This window comes from Polyodon spathula, chromosome 1 (genome assembly GCF_017654505.1).
Source record: "Polyodon spathula isolate WHYD16114869_AA chromosome 1, ASM1765450v1, whole genome shotgun sequence".
NCBI classification, from domain to species: domain Eukaryota; kingdom Metazoa; phylum Chordata; class Actinopteri; order Acipenseriformes; family Polyodontidae; genus Polyodon; species Polyodon spathula.
In genome coordinates, this window is record NC_054534.1 from 91739427 (window position 1) to 91759034 (window position 19608).

The 19608-nt window shown below is 41.2% G+C and overlaps 1 protein-coding gene across 2 annotated transcripts in view; it reads left to right on the forward strand.

Annotated features, from left to right (window-relative positions):
• The window catches only part of LOC121324204 (gamma-aminobutyric acid receptor subunit beta-1), a 134772-nt gene extending 117204 nt beyond the window's left edge, over positions 1 to 17568 (forward strand). For both annotated transcript variants that reach the window (XM_041265812.1, XM_041265822.1), the window contains 2 exons: positions 1524 to 1774; positions 16764 to 17568. In XM_041265812.1, coding sequence (XP_041121746.1) covers positions 1524 to 1774; positions 16764 to 17111 — 599 coding nt within the window. In that variant the 3' untranslated portion in view covers positions 17112 to 17568. The remainder of the gene's footprint in view (positions 1 to 1523; positions 1775 to 16763) is intronic.
• The last annotated feature ends 2040 nt before the right edge of the window (positions 17569 to 19608 follow it).

The following is a 19608-nucleotide window of genomic DNA, read 5'->3' on the forward strand; positions in this document are numbered from 1 at the left end:
TAAAAGTGGAAGGTTGACCGGTCAGTTTGTAATTAAAATGTTCTGCTGTAGTTATTAATAGTTTTGATGATGTAGAGTACATGACTGGAAGTAAAAGCAAGAATTCCTAAAGTGGTCAAACTTTATTGAATTATATACAGTAATATTTAAAGAAACTATTCCATGATAAATAATTTGTGACTACAGTACAGGCTGTTTCAGGTAGAAATGAAACCTGAACATTTATGGCTGGTTTCACAGACCCTGATTAGCACTAGTCTGATGGTAATTTAGTCTGTGAAACCAGCCAATAATGGTTTAGCTGCTTGTTAGTCACCTTCAGTGTTCTACCAGCTGCTGTTCACCTTCAGGCTTGCATCATTGGTTTGACACTGTGATTTTAAAAACCTCCAAATCCAGACTAACTTGTGCTGGTCAGCTTTCTTCAGTGCTTTGTAACTTGTGTTAAAGAGCAGGTAGCTTCAAATATCTTTGTTCATTACTATTTGATTTGTAACACACTTACATTAAGTGCCTGTAATTACTGTGTATTTACATACTAGTTACTTAGTAAATACATGTGTATTTACACATGATTATAATGTTATTATGCATAGTTACAATGTAGTTAATGTGTAAGTACACAATTGTATCAGAAAGGGTTAGGTTTAGAGTTATAGTTATGGATAGGGTTAGGGTTATCGTGTAAAAATATTTACACATTAAGTACATTATAACTGCATAATAACATTGTAACTACTACTGTGAAAATACACAGTAATTAGAGACAAAATGTAAAGTGATACCATATGTTCAATCATTCTGAGTGCTTCTCTTTATGTTGCTCCAACATTGAGTTATGATAATTTACTCTAAATGGCTTTGTGCTTTTTATTCAGACCATGTGGCAGTGTCTTGTGAACACATTTACTCGAGATACACTGGATATACTGTAGACATAGAGTAGGTGGGGCTGACAGTTGTAAGGTTATACTGTTACCTGATTTGAATGCAATTTGAGAAAGGCTGTTAGCCCCAGTTAGATCCGGACAAGCTCAAAGTCAGGTAGAGGCAGATTTAGAGGAGCATAGTAATAACGGCATCAGAGCAACATAACCCAGGACCACTTAGAATGATTGCAAACACCTTAAAGTAGTAAGAAAAATATAACATGACCTTCACAATGACATTCAAAGCTCTTTACTCTTTAAGTAAATATCATTCTGGAAATCACGTTTTTTGTTGGTTTACTTAAACAACATCACTGAAACACAGAATCATAAAAGTACATTCACTCAGAATCATGTTACCAGATTTTAAGGAGAACTCCCTTAGTGTATCCAAAAAATGACACAGTGTGTTTTAATGATGTAACCAGTGGAAGTCATCTTGTAACTCTACATTCATTCCACTGGTGTTTCGCCCTAGGTGTAATTTATTATTACCATCAGTAAAGCTACTAAAATAGACCCTGATATGTCACTGGCTTTTTAACAGAATACAGGAATCTTAATAATATTCTTAATTGTACTCTTTTCCAATAGGAATTACAACTGTGCTGACAATGACAACCATCAACACTCATCTCAGGGAGACTCTGCCTAAGATCCCTTATGTAAAAGCCATTGACATTTACCTGATCGGGTGTTTTGTGTTTGTGTTCTTGGCCCTCCTGGAGTATGCCTTTGTGAACTACATATTCTTTGGAAGGGGACCTCAGCTCCAAAAGAAGGCCACAGAAAAAGCTGCAAAGGCCAACAATGAGAAGAGTAAACTAGAAACCAACGAAGTGCAGGTAGGGTTATTACTTCAACTTGGAGGCATTATCAGGAGTATTTTTCCATCCGGTGTGCTGTATCTTGATAAACTGTACTTCTGCTGGCGTTCACATTTTAGGACTTAGGCCCCATATATACAATGCTTGTTAAGCATGGATCGGGAGGAGAGATAGACACATTGCTACATTGCTTTCCCAAAGTTACATCACCTCCCTCAGAGTAGAAAATCCCAGTAGTTCAGTCAGCAAATAGTGCTTGTGCTAGCATCTCCCCCTTCTCCATCTTTACAGACGCTCCTATGCTTTTATACCTGGGGGTCTGATCGCCCTAAAATATCTTTTAGCGAACAAGATGTAAAATACTGTTGTAATTTCCATTATCCCTTGTATTTCCAGATCTGTTTATTAAATCATGTTCTAATAAATATTTTGGGCATTTGTCTTGATCCGAGCTGGTCTTTGAAGCAGGGTTCAGTGCCAGTTGGTGATTAATTCAATCAAGGGCTGAAGGGAAACTTTGCTGTGGGCTACCTGTTTATTTCTTTAATTAGTGACAGTATTGAAAATTAGCTGGGTGTGAGATGCAGTAATACTTCTAATTACCTAGCTACAGGGCTTCACAGTATGTACACCAGTCACAAGGCTGTTATTTCCCAGCTCTTAATAAGGTAACTATTTATGTAGCTGCAGTATTTACAAGCCCAAGTTTTATACACAGCAAAAGTATTGGTTAGTGCTAATCTCCAAAATGATTATTTATATAGAGTAGAGTGATATAAAGTTGTCAGACACAAATCTGCTAAATGGATGATATGTCCTTATTTGCATGCATTTGTCTACTTGTGTACACTGTGTGTAATTGCATTTCTTGCGGCATTGTCATCCAATCACTTTACATTTCTGATCCCAGCCCTTGAAGCATGCCAGTCCTTCACTGTGATGACTTAAAGCTTGAAGCAAACGCTGTTTGCATATTAGATTTCCTTGGCCCCAGGAGCCGCAGAAGGATTAAGGCAAAGGGGTGTGAATGCTGACGGGTTTAGGAATGGAAAACAAACAAAAAAAAAAAAAACTACCAACCATAAAACTTTCAACAAGTTAAAACCTCAGAGGTTATTAACCCTGTTTCCCTTTAAAATTATGTTACTAAAATTGGCTTACCAATAAAAGTAACATCTGTCTATCAAAACTGTCTATAAGCTGTTTTCTGAGGGTTTCTGTGCACAGAATTGCAGGTTGACTCATAGGTTGTTGAAAGTTGTCACTGTGGTTTTGTATCATTTTTGAAAAATAAGGGACATATTTTTGTTAAACAAAGTACTATGAATAATTTTGGGCTATTATCCAAACTTTTGAAAAAAGTGAACAATTCTTGTGGTATTTTCTATACGGCAAACAGTACACAATGGCCAAAAAATAAATTAAATCGGTTCTTGAAGGATCCCTCTACTATTCTAAAGTTAAACTTCAGGTGCAACACTGCTGCAATTCTGGGATGCAATAAAAGTTCTGATAAGATACGATGTTCTGTTTACAATATTTGAAAGGATGAAGTCATCCGTTGACCTTCCGTCCTTCTGATCGATAAATGGGCTGTAGAGTTCCTCCGCCATTCTAATGGACATTTTGAAATTGGGTAAAAAAAAACAGGTAAAATGAATCAAAAATGGATTATAAAAATAAAGCCCATATTGTCATTTATTATAGTGTAGATTATTACATCCACTGTAAGATTAAATGACTTGCTGTTCTATTAGTTACACCCAATTTCCTCTGGTAAAGGTGAGTCTTATTGACTAACAAAGCAGAAGGGATTGCTTACACTTCTGAGGTAGAACTAAGAGAAACAAAGTCAAAAAGACAGATGTTTTGGCTATGCCTTCAATGTTTCTTACTTTAAAATTATGATTTAGCATTTTTAAATCAGGGGTGATTCATCACGCTTCAAGAAAAGAGCTATAAAGATTGATGCTGTAAATACAGGTACCCTTTAGTGCAGGTTGTTTAAAGCATGACAAGGGTCCAGCCTCTCATCAACCTCTAGCCAGGCCTGCAGTAATCCTTTTCAGAAATGAACGTTTCATTTCATTCCACTTTCTCCAAGAAAGTAATTTTTATTCATAAATTCTCATTGAGTTTTGTTTGAACCTTCGAAAAATTAGCATATTCTTTCAGTTTGAGAGCACTTGAGTTGATTATGTTATTACTTGATTTTCTGATTTGCATTCTCAGGAAATGAATAACAATGTGGTGTCTTATCAGAATTCTGCAGCACATCGTGATGGCTTGCCAAGATTCTCAGATTCGGCTAAGATAAAGGCAGAAAACCTTGTGCTGAAAACCTTGAGAGTATTATCTGAAATGAACCAAAATTTTATTTGATGTTTAATGCCTTTATCTAGTTATAAATGTCACCTGGAGACATAATAATAATGTGATATATTATTATTATTATTATTATTATTATTATTATTATTATTATTATTATTATTATTATTATTATATACTGGTTCCAACCTTAAAGCTTCCCATAGTAAAAGCATAACAAAGTGTAATAAATTATAGTAATGATCAGCATGCTAAAGCATAGGTAAATTGTAGAGAGGTTTAGTAAAGCATACTAAAAAAAAAAAAAAATAAACTGCTAAATTACTATGGTAAACTTTTATAAGGGTCACGTTACTTGGCACATAATTTTCTTATAATGTAATATCCAAAATCTATAATGTTAGTTATGTTAAGAAATCTGTCTGTCCTCTGTCCACTTCTGCTGTGATAAAGTCCACTTGCGATATATTTTGTTGGCTATGCCTTATCCTTCAAAAACCAAAAGAAAAGTAGATTCTTTATTGCGATTGACTTTTGAGTTTTTTATGTCCTTTTCTTGATCTCAGAGCTACTCCAATCAAGTATTCACCAACTATGGCTGCAGTCAACATGACTTTACTGACATAAAGGATATTCCTAATAAAAAATATTTTACCCTCCCTTTACCTAAAATAATTGGATAATAAAAAATAAAATAAAGTTACTGAAGGGCATTGCATTTTAAGCCTACAAAACTTTAAACTCTGGTCCAATTTGCTACTTTTGTTTCATGACTGAATAGCAAAAACAAATAAGTCAGCCGCTGGTGCATTTGATATACAACACTCAAAGTGCAAAAACTGTCAGTTTCATTGCTGCTGGGTTTTTGATTGGAGAATAAATTTTAAAAAAAGTCTATACCTCAGGGAAGCCTATTGATTTTAGCAGAAGGAAATCAAACATGTACATTTGCTGAAGCCTTTTTAAAGATATAAAGGGGATGGGAGGTCAGTGGTCTTCTTTACTTTTTTCTGGTTTTATTTTAGAATAAAAAGTCTAGTTTTTTTTTTTCAGCACTGAACTGCAATACAATAGTGCCATCTTCCTGTAAAAATACTACTTTTTATTAAACAAATATTTAATGTGATGCACCATACTGTGTTGTCCAAATCTCCTTAGATGTTTCTAGATTGAAGAAGTTATGCATAATTATAGTTACGTGTTGTTACATGCCTTGATTAGTTCACAGATATGCAGAAGAAAGGTATGTGCCTCATAGCAATGAAACATGGCAGATGATAACAGTAGACCATGGGAAAGAGGATGACATGGGTGGCTGCACATCCATACTTTTCCCCTCCCAAGATACAGATACAGTAAGAACTAGCAAGCACGAAGGCAGATTATGATCCATTATGGATCGCTTGTACAGCTACAATGTTCTCTATATTGTGAAACAGAAATAGGTCATGACAGCCTAACCTACCGTCACCTTTCTCAAAGTAGAAAAAGAATCAATGATCTGATTTGGATGCTACCGCTGTTTTGTACAAATGCAAAGCTTGGTATGAACTTGGTTCATGTAAACAGAAGTAGGTAATATCCATCATATTTCAAAAGACACAGTACAGATGCTATGATGAAATGATCTGTAATGTACAATAACAGCTGCTGACATTAGATCTTACACGAATACTCAGTTAAAAATATCTTGGTTGGAATTGACTCGGTTCCCACTGTAATAATGTAGAAACTCCTTTGAGTGCTCAAGTTGTCATGGTAATAAAATGCATTATGTACAGTATTTCATTGAGGTTGATTAGTCAGTACATGCTTCTATGTACCCTAAATTAATCGGTTCTTACTCTTAGCTAACTAGTCCAATCTTGGAACGTCATTCACTTTCTTCTCTGAAGCATCAAATTATGTTTTTCGTCAAAAAGACAGATTATTCTATGATAATTTAGCCTTTGTTGAATACTCATTTTAGGGCGGCATGGTGGTGCAGTGGTTAGCACTGTTGCCTCACAGCTCCAGGGTCCTGGGTTTGATTCCGATCTCAGGTCTATCTTTGTGGAGTTTGCATGTTCTCCATGTGTTCACATGTTTTTTCTCGAGGTACTCTGGTTTCCTCCCACAGTCCAAAGAGATGCTGGTTAGGTAGATTGACCTCTCTAAGTTACCCTGCGATGGCCTGGTGTCCCGTAGAGGGTGTAGTCCCACCTTGCGCCCCTCTGCCTTCCGGGTTAGGCTCTAGCTCACTGTGACCCTCAATAGGCTTAAGCGGTTACAGATAATGGATGGATGAATGAATACTCATCTCAGGTGACATTACCAGCACAGCTTCCCTAAATACGTGTTCTATCCACCCAGAGAGACACAGCAATAAACACCTTGACAGACGTTTCTTAAAATAAAACTAGAGTGCTTCAGAGAGGCAATAAAAGATTCTTGAAAACAAAAAAAAACCTCACAAAACAAAGAAGCACGCAAGCACAAACACCAACCAACACACAGTCTCTCTTTCTGTCTGTGATGTCACTTCAAGCACACTTAATTCACTCACAAACATTAATTCCCCAAAATATTTAATATTCTTGTCTAGATCTCATAGTTTGTTTTAGATTTATAGATCTAAAATCATTTGCTTTCTTTCCAAAAGTTTTTTTTTTTCCCAAAAAATTTTGGTCTAACACACAGTTTTTTTTTTCCACATGTGCAGTCCAAAGGTGGCCAGCCCTTGTACAGAAAACTGCACACTACACAACACATGAAAACCTTTATGTATAATGTTTAGAAATATTCAAGTCCACTCCATTATACACTAAACTCCCACAATAAATTATCCATACTTTATTCACACAAACAGGTGCCATACCTGCAGTTCACCACTGCACCATCAATAACCCATGTCATTCATGATTATTACAAGTTAACTACAGTTATTGCAGGCTTATTTTTCGTTGAATGTCCTTATAAAAACGGTTGAAAGAACTGCAGTGAATGAATCAATTACAGTACAGTACTGTACAAACTCGGTGTAATGTCCTTACTCTTTAGTAAACATGTAATGAAGATTCAGATGCACTGGTGGGTCTCAATTCACATGAACTTTATTCCATGGTTTATTAGTTAACATTAATCATGTTTATTACTATTCTCCTTCACTAATCTACCACTCTGCTATTCCCGCCGTGTCTATCCACACGCTGTCTGTCTAATCCTTCCGGTTCTTGACCTTGCTTCCTTTGTGCTAGTCTACTGGTTATGTTGTATTACTTAAGTCGACTCCAAATGGCGACAGAGTAGGACAAACGTTATTGCAGCCCAGATAAAAAGAAAAACAGTTAAACGTAGTACATAGTGCTGCTTGTTAAATTATTTGCATTTACTTCTGTGCCCACATTCAATGTATATGAAATACACACTATGTGGACAAGGATTAATATATTGAATTAACAAATGGGAAAGAAAAGCTGTAGTCCTGAAAAAGACAGGCCAAATCCCACTGCGCCACCTGGCTGCTCTGACATGCTGCGTGCAGTTTGTGCTCTTGAGAACGATTCTCATGTTGGATTCAGTAACATTGCTACTGGGGCAGAAATAGTAGTTAAAAATGAACCTCTTCAAACATCAAACAGATATGAAGTTTTTATTGATTTATCGCAAAGTCTGAACAGTGCTATGCACCTCAGCCACCAAACAATAAGCGTTCGACAATGGAAGACATTGTCTTGGAAAGGCTAGAAAGGCTGTCAATGGAAGTGAAAGAAATAACAAAAAAATTCAGAGAATGCTGTTGTAAACAGCAGAAAGACAGACAATGCTGTTCAAGGATTGAAGGCAACACGATGTTAAAAAATCACTACTGCGTATGTCAGTTATATATGTGTATAGTATCCTTTTTACTTGTGAAAAAAAGCACTGATCTTATATAAATCCCATTAAAATAAATTAAACATATAGAGGTAAAACCATTTTCTATTATGACACAAAGATATCAGACTCTATTGCAATTTTATTTTTATTTTTGATTTTTAGCTCTAAAGTCAGTACATATCGCACAAGACAATGAAACATGTCATTAATCGTAATAATAATTTATGAAAATATTATATAAAAGATAACAAAATATAAATATTTGGAGTGTACAATTCACCTAAATTACATTCGGCACAAAAAAATCCTACTTTTCTGAGTGGATTTTATTGTATAACACTGTTTTTAAGACACGCGGCAATGGCATTTCCAGACTCCGTGGCACCCTGTCTGTGGCACACTCAGTTTCATTTGCGGTTTACTTACTTTTGAAAAAACCTCACCGAGTTCATTATTCTACACATACAAATGCATTAATCCGATGTTGTATAATAACATTCTCTACAAATTATTGTGTAAAATGTTATGACTTTTTGACTCCAAAGAAATACTACAAAAAATATTGCATAATGGGTATAATTATAATTTTGTAACAGAAATAATCCTTTAATTTTTTTAATTCTAAAAGCTAAAGTCAGTAGAGTGCAAAACCAAATCCAAGATAGCTACTGGATAGGAAAAGTAGTTGAATTTGTTTCGTAATAAAGCATTTTTAAACATTTTCGCCTTTTTTTTTTATTATTTCAGATATGTTTAAGTTAAGTCAAAACTAGTATTTGTTGAAATCTAAAAATATGTTTGCCCACCTGTGGCAAAGTGCTCGCCCCCTATGTATATATTTGTGTGCTGTTATTATTTATTATTATGGTATTATGATTTATTGTATAATTGTTGTTTGTGGCACGGACGAAAAGCCGCAGCCATTATTTGTTATTGTTTTAGTTTTTTGAAAATTACCATGTGGGAATGCGTGACTGATCAGCTACATAATATGATTAGCTGACAGTCACACATCCATAGTGAACCCATGCAGAATGTGACCGAGGGGTTAACGTGATAATTAATAGCTAGTTAATCCTTCAGTCACCACTATAAAATCCTATAGCTTTGGCTGCAATGGGTGAAGAGTATTCAGGAGTAGTAGGAGTACTTGTTATAATTATTATCTGTGTGTTGGTTTGTTTGTTTTTGCCCTTTGATGGAAATATGAGTTCTGGTGATGAATCTTCCTCCCGACCTGTGAGAGCGCTAAAGAACGAGAGGAGAAGTATCTGGAAGGGCTGGCCTGACAGTTAGTTTCCAGGTCAGGGAAGTGGGTCAGCCTGGAAAGAAGCGAGACTCTGTTGTAAGACCGTATTGATTTGAAAGGTAAATGAGAGGCAGCTGCAAGTAATAAGGCAGCTGCAACCGTTTACCTAGATATCATGCAGGATTATATATAGGGGCCAGGGTAACGCTGCTCTTTTCCTTTGTTTGGGTAAAACGATCCGAGAGAGAGAGAGAAGGATTGAGAGAGGAGCTCTCAGTGTGTGGAAACTAATTCGTGTTGTGTGTTATTGTGTTTGTCCTGTTAATTGTCTGTTCTTCACTTGTAGACAGTTAAAGCACACCTCCGGAGCTGTCGACTAGGGTCAGCACTGTCCGGAGCACCACTGCACTATCGTCACAAAGTACCGTTGTTTTCATTCAGCACCAGCACGACTGCACTCACCCAGGACTGGTGACCATGTGTTTGTTTTTGTTCGGGACTGTGCCCAGTTTTTGGTATCCCCGCGCTTTACACATTGTTATGTATAGCCGGGGATTTATTATTTGACGGTCACCAGACCTGGATTACAAATAAAAGCACTTTTCCACTGGATATCGTTGTCTGCCTGTCACTCCTGCATTGCATCACCGCTACACCTATTCCCCACCACCAGCCACTTTGCCACACATGGTGTCAGAACACGGGACTATGGACCGCAATGCGCTGACGGAGCTGCTGTAGGCACTGGAGAGCAGACGCGACGCAGAGGAGAGAAGGAGGGAGGAGCGCTACATGGCGCTCATTGAACGGGTAGGGCTGGCCTTTGCTGCAGCGACGACCCCTACCACAACACCGGTGATGTCGCCCCCGAAGGCACGGGCAATGAAGATGTCAGAGGAGGATGACCCGGCGGTGTATTTGGTGGCTTTCGAGCGGCTGGCTACCGCGGCGGCTTGGCCGCGGGAGTTCTGGGCCAGCCAGTTGGGACCCTGCCTGATCGGGGAGGCTCAGGCAGCCTACCAAGCTATGAGCGACCATCAGGCCAACAAGTACGACCTGGCCAAGCAGGCTGTCCTCCGCCGCCTGAATATCACTACAGAGACCCACCGGGCGCGGTTTAGGGAGTACCGGAGAGCCCCGGAGACACACCCCAGGGTGGTTGCAGAGCGGTTGTGCGACCACATGGTGCATTGGCTGACCTCCGGGAAGAAGACCGCCCAGCAGATGGGGGAAGCCATTGTGATAGAGCAGTTCTGCCATGTGGTCGGCGCCGAAACCCAGGCGTGGATACGGCGCCACAACCCCGACACCCTGGAGGAGGCTGTCAAACTGGCGGAAGACTTCGAGGACTCCCTGACTTCTGCCCAGGTCGGAATCCTGTCCGCCCCTGCACTTCGGAGCAGCCAACCTCTCCCTCCATCTCCTCCAACACCACCTCCCCCCTCGTTCCCGGGACCCAGACCTCCTAGAGCACCGACCCCATTGGGCCCCCTTCCCTTCCCCCCATGGAGACCAAGGTTGGACCCAGCAGGGGTAGAGGTGCTACCCCTGCCCCGTTGCCATACCAGCAGCGGGACAGATTTTTGACCTATGCCCCCTCTGTCCCTCCTATCTGTTTCAGGTGCAACCAGCCGGGACATCTGGCCAGGTCATGCCCCGCTGCCATGGAGTGTGACGTAGCCGCGTGCAATTGGGCACCTGAAGCGGGTAAGCGTGGGGAAAATGGTCGAGAGGGGCCTTGTCTGATTGATGTTGTTTTGGGAAATGTGAAAACCCACGTGTTAGTGGACACAGGGTGTGAGCAAACCTTGATTAGGAGAGCTCTCCTGGGCGGTGTGTCATGGCAGCCACAAGGTCAGGTGGCCTTCTCCTGTATCCATGGAGACACGACGGCATACCCTACACTAAAAGTATATTTATCGGTAGGACCAATAAAACATCACCTTGTAGTCGGGATGGCGGAAAGGTTGCCACACCCAGTTATTCTGGGCAGACTGGCCAAAATTCAAAGAATTAATGCAAATAATGGCAGTCTCAGCCACACACGTAAACGTGGCAGTAAAAAAAAGGAACGGATTGGCAATGTGTTCCCTTTTCACCCTGAAATGTTTTCCCCTCTTTTCCGTCCTAGAAAAACAAATAAGGAGAGACGGACTGCGAAATGGGAGGGATCGTCTTTGAAACAAGGCTGGGGTCTGGTGGGAGAGTGCTGCAATGGTAACAAACGCCAGTTGAAGGGAGTGGGAACGCAGTGCAACCGAGAGGGCGAGGGTACTAGACCGACTAGGGCAGAGGTTATTCCAGCCCCTCTCAATGTACCGGACCCATGGTACTCAAGCGCGGACCTAGTGTGGGGCCAAAAGAACGACCTGTCACTGGTGCACGCTTGGGGGCAGGTCCGGTCCATTGAAGGTAAGGATGTTGATGGCGCTGGAGCGCTAGTATATCCACATTTCAGTATAAAGGGGCAATTACTATATAGAGTAAACCTAGCCACGGGCACAGGACAACCTGTAACACAATTGTTGGTTCCCCTGTCTTGTCGGACCGAGGTCATGAGGCTGGCGCATGACATCCCTTTTGCGGGGCACCTCGGAGCCGAGAAGACGAGGGAACGAATATTGGCTCGACTCTATTGGCTCGGTCTTCATACTGATGTGTCGAAATATGTAGCCACATGCCCAGACTGCCAGCGAGTAGCGCCGGGTCGAGTGCGCCCCGCCCCTTTGGTCCCACTGCCCATTATTTCCACTCCTTTTGAGTGCATTGCAATGGACATAATGGGCCCTTTGCTACCTTCTGACTCTGGGTATACGCATATATTAGTAGTGGTGGATTATGCAACGCAATGCCCAGAGGCAGTTCCATTGAGGTCCACTAGTGCAGCTGCAATAGCCACCGAGTTAGCGCAGATTATGGCTAGAGTAGGGATCCCCAAGGAGATTTTGACTGATCACAAGACCAATTTTTTGTCCAATACGTTACAGCAGGTGTACAAAATATTAAAAATACGTCCCATCAGGACGTCCGTTTATCATCCACAATCGGACGGTTTGGTTGAACGCTTTAATCAGACCTTAAAGTCGATGCTGAGGCGATTCGTAACACAGGAGCAGAAACATTGGGCATCGCTTCTTTCCTACCTCCTTTTTGCGGTGAGAGAAGTGCCGCAGAGTTCAACGGGGTTCTCCCCCTTTGAGCACCTGTACGGCCGGCAGCCTCGTGGCATTCTCAACCTGCTGAGGGAGGGGTGGGAGGAGCACAAAGGCTCATCTAAAAATGTAGTGAAGTATGTGCTCCTACTACGAGATCGCCTGGATTTGGTCGGTCGTTTGGCCCAAGACAACCTCAGATCGGCTCAGCACCGACAACAGCAGCATTACAACAAAAATGCACGGATTCAAACCTTTCGACCAGGGGACAAGGTAATGCTGCTACTTCCCTCATCAGAATCGAAACTGTGTGCTAAATGGCAGGGACAGTATGAGGTGATTCGGGCTATAGGGAAAGTAAATTATGAAATTAGACAGCCCGATCGCCGAAATGAACGTGAAATTTATCATGTCAATTTGTTAAAGCCCTGGCAGGCAAGGGAGGTCTTATTTATAGCCCCAGGCAATATGGAGGATGATTTAGGTCCCTGTCCAGAGACCCCGAGCACAAGAGCGATTTCTATGGGGGAACAGTTGGTTCCAGATCAGCAGAGGGAGCTGCGTAAGCTTATTGAGGAGTTCAGCGATGTTTTTTCTGACGTGCCCGGCAAAACAAATTTAGTTGAATATGACATTATCTCTCCACCAGGTGTCACAGTGCGAGAGAGACCATACCGGATCCCGGAAAGTCGACGAAGTGGCGTTCGCAAAGAGGTATGGGATATGCTCGAGCTTGGGGTGATTGAACCTTCCAGGAGCGAGTGGTGCAGTCCGATCGTCATAGTGGCTAAGAAAGACGGCACCAACCGCTTCTGCGTGGATTTCAGAAAGGTGAACGCTATTGCTAAGTTCGATGCATATCCCATGCCTTGGGTCGACGAACTTTTAGACAGACTGGGAAAAGCGAGGTTTATTTCCACTCTGGACCTGACGAAGGGATACTGGCAAATCCCTTTAACCCGCAGCTCCAGAGAGAAAACCGCATTTTCAACACCAGAAGGGCTGTTCCACTTTAAAACCATGCCATTTGGGCTACATGGTGCGCCCGCTGCCTTTCAGAGACTGATGGACCAGGTTTTAGACCCACATCATGAATATGCAGCAGCGTATATTGATGACGTGGTGATATACAGCTCCACCTGGCGAGAGCATTTGGCTAGGGTTACAGCCGTTCTTCAGTCTCTAAGGGCAGCCCGGCTGACAGCTAACTTGAGGAAATGTGCGTTTGCCAAAACAGAGACTCAATATTTGGGATTTTTAATGGGGAATGGAAGGGTGAGACCTGTGGTCACCAAAATCCAGGCTTTGGTTGATGCAGCGATCCCCAAAACCAAGACTCAGGTGAGGTCACTACTGGGCTTAGCCGGTTATTACCGCCGCTTCATCCCCGAGTATGCCACAGTGGTTAACCCGTTAGTCGACCTCACTAAAAACAGTGCTCCAAAATTAATTAAATGGTCAGCTGAGTGTCAGGGAGCGTTTGATACTATTAAGCGTACACTTTGCCAGGCCCCCACTCTTATCACACCGGATTTCACCAAGAGATTCATCCTCCACACCGACGCATCGGATGTAGGTTTGGGTGCAGTCTTGTCCCAAAAAGTAGAACACCCGATATTATACCTGAGTAAAAAAATGTTACCTCGGGAACGTAACTACTCCGTAGTCGAAAAAGAGTGTTTAGCCATTAAATGGGCTACTCACTCTTTACGATACTACCTGCTGGGACACTCATTCGATCTGGTCACAGACCACGCCCCACTCAAGTGGTTAAGCACAATGAAGGACAGCAATGCCCGGATAACTCGGTGGTATCTGGCATTGCAGCCCTTCATGTACCACATGGTACACCGTGCGGGGAAAGACCACCAGAATGCAGATTATTTTTCCAGGGAGGGAGGAGTAATGGGGAAGGTAGATTTAGCCGAGTGTTCCTTCGGCTCCACTCTGAGCGGTGGGATATGTGACGGAAATATGAGTTCTGGTGATGAATCTTCCTCCCAACCTGTGAGGGCGCTAAAGAACGAGAGGAGGAGTATCTGGAAGGGCTGGCCTGACAGTTCGTTTCCAGGTCAGGGAAGTGGTTCAGCCTGGAAATAAGCGAGACTCTGTTGTAAGACCGTATTGATTTGAAAGGTAAATGAGAGGCAGCTGCAAGTAATAAGGCAACTGCGACCGTTTACCTAGATATCATGCAGGATTACATATAGGGGCCAGGGTAACGCTGATCTTTTCCTTCGTTTGGGTAAAACGATACGAGAGAGATAGAGAAGGAGGAGAGAGGAGCTCTCAGTGTGTGGAAACTAAATTGTGTTGTGTGTTATTGTGTTTGTCCTGTTAATTGTCTGTTCTTCACTTGTAGACAGTTAAAACACACCTCCGGAGCTGTCGACTAGGGTCAGCACTGTCCAGAGCACCACTGCACTATCGTCACGAAGTACCGTTGTTTTCATTCAGCACCAGCACGACTGCACTCACCCAGGACTGGTGACCATGTGTTTGTTTTTGTTCGGGACTGTGCCCAGTTTTTGTTATCCCCGTGCTTTACACATTGTTGTGTATAGCCGGGGATTTATTATTTGACGGTCACCAGATCTGGATTACACATAAAAGCACTTTTCCACTGGATATCGTTGTCTGCCTGTCACTCCTGCATCGCATCACCGCTACACCTATTCCCCTCCACCAGCCACTTTGCCACATGCCCACATACCATTTGTTTTGTGTTTTGTTAAATCTTTTATTTTGTTTAATAAATACGCGCCTCAGCCTGCTGGGTGATTCGCATTCATTTCACTCTCAATACGTTGTGTTCGTCCGGGTCTGGGGTAACCGCTCAAGCCAGCCTGCCACATATGGTGTTCTGCTTGGGATAAACCGTAACCTCTGAGTCAGACCAGGGAAGGACTGTATTTTTTTATTTTTGAAAAACCTCCGTTTCCAATGCCCCGGAAGGGCCGCAGGAACAAACACTTCCACCTGGCGGAGACAATGCATTGGTGCCTGCTGTGCGTGGAGAGGGACCATTTTATCCTCAACTGCCCCAGGCCACAAAAGGAGGAAGGATAGCCAGAGGGCAGGTTGGAGGCCTGCCTCAACGTTCTCGAGGCCGAGAACCTGTGCCTTCCCTATGGAGAATAGGGCCACTGGGTGGTCGGCTACCCCGCTCTCCAGGAGGAGGAGGAGGAGGAGGAGAGGGAACGCCGCACCCAGGTGGAAGGAGTGACGACCACCTGCACCTTCCAATGGCTTGAGGAGGATTACTTGCCACTCCTATTGTCACCTCCATGGAAGGGCTGTCTGTTCCCGCCTTCATCACCCTCCTGTCGTCACCTCACAAGGGGCCTCTGCTTCCATTGCCAGAAGGAGAGCAGCAGGCCAAGAAGCAGGAGTTGGTGAATCCACAGCCCAAAAGGGGAGAGCCCGAGCGTGCAGCACGCAGAGGGGGGCTAGCCCAAGCGTCCAGCACCCAGATGAGGGGAGCCCGAGTGCCTAGCGCCCAGACAGGGGGAGCCCGAGCTTCCAGCGCCCAGAAGGGGGAAGCTGGTGCGTCCACAGCCCAAGAAGGAGCTTTTCCCACCTCTACTAGCAGAGCGTGAATACCTGCTGGTTACGTCTCCACCACTGTGGGAGGACTGCTTTTCGCTCCCACCTCCACCAGCAGATGGTGAATACCTGCTAGTTCCGCCTCTGCCACCATAGGAGTACTACTTGCCACTCCCACCTCCACCACTAGAAGAACTGGAGCTACCTCCACCACCCGAGGGAGAGGAGCTGCAGCTGAGTTTGCCATTTTTGAATCCAGGAAAAAAGATAGTTTTGTGCTTTACTTTTTGACAGTGATAGCTATCTATCTGAGTACAGTATATGATACTTTTGATTTCTATTTTGTCTGTCCATTGTTATTTAGAAAAGTGTGCAAGCCTGTGTTAAAATGCATGCTTCCTGTTTGTGATTTTGTTGAAAATTATGTTTTGACTGAAATACCTCTGTTTTTACTTTACAGTATCTATTTACTCATTTATTTCTTTTTAAAAAACAATAAGTAAATGGGGAACTTATTTTATTATATTATAGTGTAGTATTTTGTCAGTCATTCCTGATTGCTTAAACTGGTTGTAGCTGACACAACATTTTAACTGTTATGCACTTCCATTCTCAACATAAGTCTCAGTTGTGCAATTTATAAATAAACACGTTTTAGCACAGATGTGTATTCATTTAAAAAACCTGATGTTGAGAACTGCACTAGATTAAAGAATCATCTCTATCTCAGGTAGTGCTGCACTTCTTTTGTTATTTCACTTGGAGATTGCCCTTTCTTTCCTGTCATTAACCAACTAGCTGCTTCCCATATTAACTGACATATTTTCAGCCCATCAGAGGCTCTTATTTATTGTCACGTTGGTTCTTGTCACAGGTTGACGCCCATGGAAACATCCTTCTAAACACCCTGGAAATCAGAAACGAAGTTAGTGGCTCTGAGGTTTTGACAAGCATAAATGACCCCAGAGCCACTATGTTTTCTTACGATAGTGCCAGCATCCAGTACAGAAAGCCAATGACAAGCCGTGACGTCTATGGGAGGAATGCAGCAGACAGACATGTCGTTCATAAAAAGGGTCGCTTACGGAGAAGGACTTCTCAACTTAAAATCAAGATTCCTGATTTGACTGATGTTAATGCCATAGACAAGTGGTCCAGAATCATTTTTCCAATCACATTTACATTTTTTAATGTTGTCTACTGGCTTTATTATGTGCATTAGGTTGGTCACATGTTTGTTCTGCCCTGTATGTGTCTATTGATGAAGCTATTTGTATTTATTAACACGTAAAGGACTGCGATGTATACTTGCAAGGTCAAGGTAAGGTGTTCACCATTTTGTTTTTGTGTCTGTGTACCCGTATGTATCCAATGTTTTATCCATTTTATCCAGACGCATGTATAATATATATTTTAATGACTTACTTTAAATTTCATAAAAAATGTGTGAGAATTCATACAGGGATTTCATTTGTTATGGCTTCAAGCACTGTCCTTGAAGAAACGCCCATTTTGCATTTGATGAGCTGTACAATTCTAATCTCTTTGTTTTTTAAAGACTTTCAAAAACCCAGAGCAGGAAGACACTGAATCCTTCCTGTATCCAACCCAGTGAAGTTTAGATTTGGCCTTATCTAAATTATGTAAGATGTGATTTTCTTTAAAAAGAAATCAGGTATACAGTGACTTAATTATTTAATAATATATATATATATATATATATATATATATATTATATATATATATATATATATATATATATATATATATATATATATATATATAGTCAAATCCTTTTAACACATGCATCTTTGAAGTTGACCCCTACTTATACCACTACACAAACCACGGCCAGAGTGATGCATAATCACATTGTATTTCTAGTCTAATGTTAACAAAGCTTCTAAAGCTATTGGTATCTTCAAGACTCTTGAATATTCAAACTTTAAGCCCCCAGGCCTCCAAGGTGATTAGTTAGGATTAAAGTAGAGTTACTGGCAAATACCTTGGATGTCCCTTTAGATTTGTGGCAGTAGAAACAAGCTACTTAATATTACAGTATTTTTAGAAGTATGAGTCCCTTGCTATTGATTTGGCATGTCTCATTTCTGAGTAGTATTATTTAATTACAAAGGCATGTGTTAGGATGAAGGAAGCTACGACTGGGTAACTACAACGGGGACCTAATTAAATTTAGGGCATAGCTCAAAATAAAGCAACTACGATTCAGAATTGCATTAACCATTTCCAGTAACTTGCTGGGATATTGTCACAATTAAAGGATCAAAACTCCCCTGAATTATATTGTATTATATTTCCATAACCTGGTTATGTATTGCATTATTCTAGATGCTGCATATCAGTGATCAAAATAACATCAAACAGTTGACAGTTGAAGGGAGGTGAAAAATGAGTTTTTATAGTGTGAATGTAACAGACCTATACTGGCCTCAAACCTTACTTTTCCCAGCATACCTCGTAACAACAAATGCTTCAGTCTGTCTGGAAAGAAAATCATGTTGTTCACACCAAGAGTATCCATAACATTTGTGCGTCACACAATGCAATGCTACCTTGTCCATACAGAATGAGCCCAGTTTGCAGCCTTTTGGAGCAACACAGATGCCATGTTTTGTCTCAAAATGGATGTTATGTCAAACATTGCTTTGTATCATCTAGCATGCTGCACCTCAGTTGCATTTATTGACTAAAATCAACTGTGATGCGCTAGATTGGTAATGATTAGTTCAACCCTGCCCTTTCCAAATCCTTCACCCACATGCAAAAGGGCATTATATTTCATTGACTTGTTTATGGGTTATCACATGCCAAAAAAAAACCATGGGCCAGAAATTAAGAAGGCTGAAAAAAGTAACAATTTGGGGGTCAATACTGTGTTACAACCAGTTTTGTAATGTGTGAATGTTCTAGCAACTGGTGTATGTGTTATCAGGTAATAAATTCAACTGCAAGAATACAGACATTTTTTCACAAGACACTCTACAGTCTGCTGTTTCTAATGGCTGAATATTGTGCCTTTAAACATTAATCTAAATATTTTCACAGGGTTAAATTAGTATGTAGAATTTAAAGAATACACATTTTTAAAGGACAACTTTAATGTTCTATGTAGTTATTATCAGACATTCTAGCATTACAATGACAATGTGTAAATAGAGTGACAAACCCCTTTGCAAGTTCCTTGTTTTCAACCAGAAAGGAATCCAGAGCAGATAACAACAAACTCGTGACATTGCACATTTTAATTTTGTGCCAGAAGGCTTGATATGTTTGCTTAAATTCAGACCTGAATAAAGATTTTAAATTACCAGGAGTCAGCAACCTTTAATGCAACCATAAACCACATTGCATTGTTGGCGAGACTTATCAAAGGTTTGTTTTCTGGGCCTCAAGGGGACTATGAAGAGATTTAGTTTGAGTGATTCAAGGTGCTGTAGTGATGGGTATTGCTCCCATGTTTGTTTGTGTGTGTGAGAGATTGAGAGAGTTTGTGTGTGAACAGGCATACATTTATGTACCGTAAAAAACGATGTATGAGTCTGTCACACCAGTGTATAAGCGCCCCGCTCATTTTATTTGAGACTACAATTTCAGGAAAAAGCCTATAGGTCACACTAGTGTCTAAGTCACTCCCCTCTTTTTAGAACCCCCTAAAAATACATAGAAAATCGACTTATACAAAGGTTTTTTTTTATAGT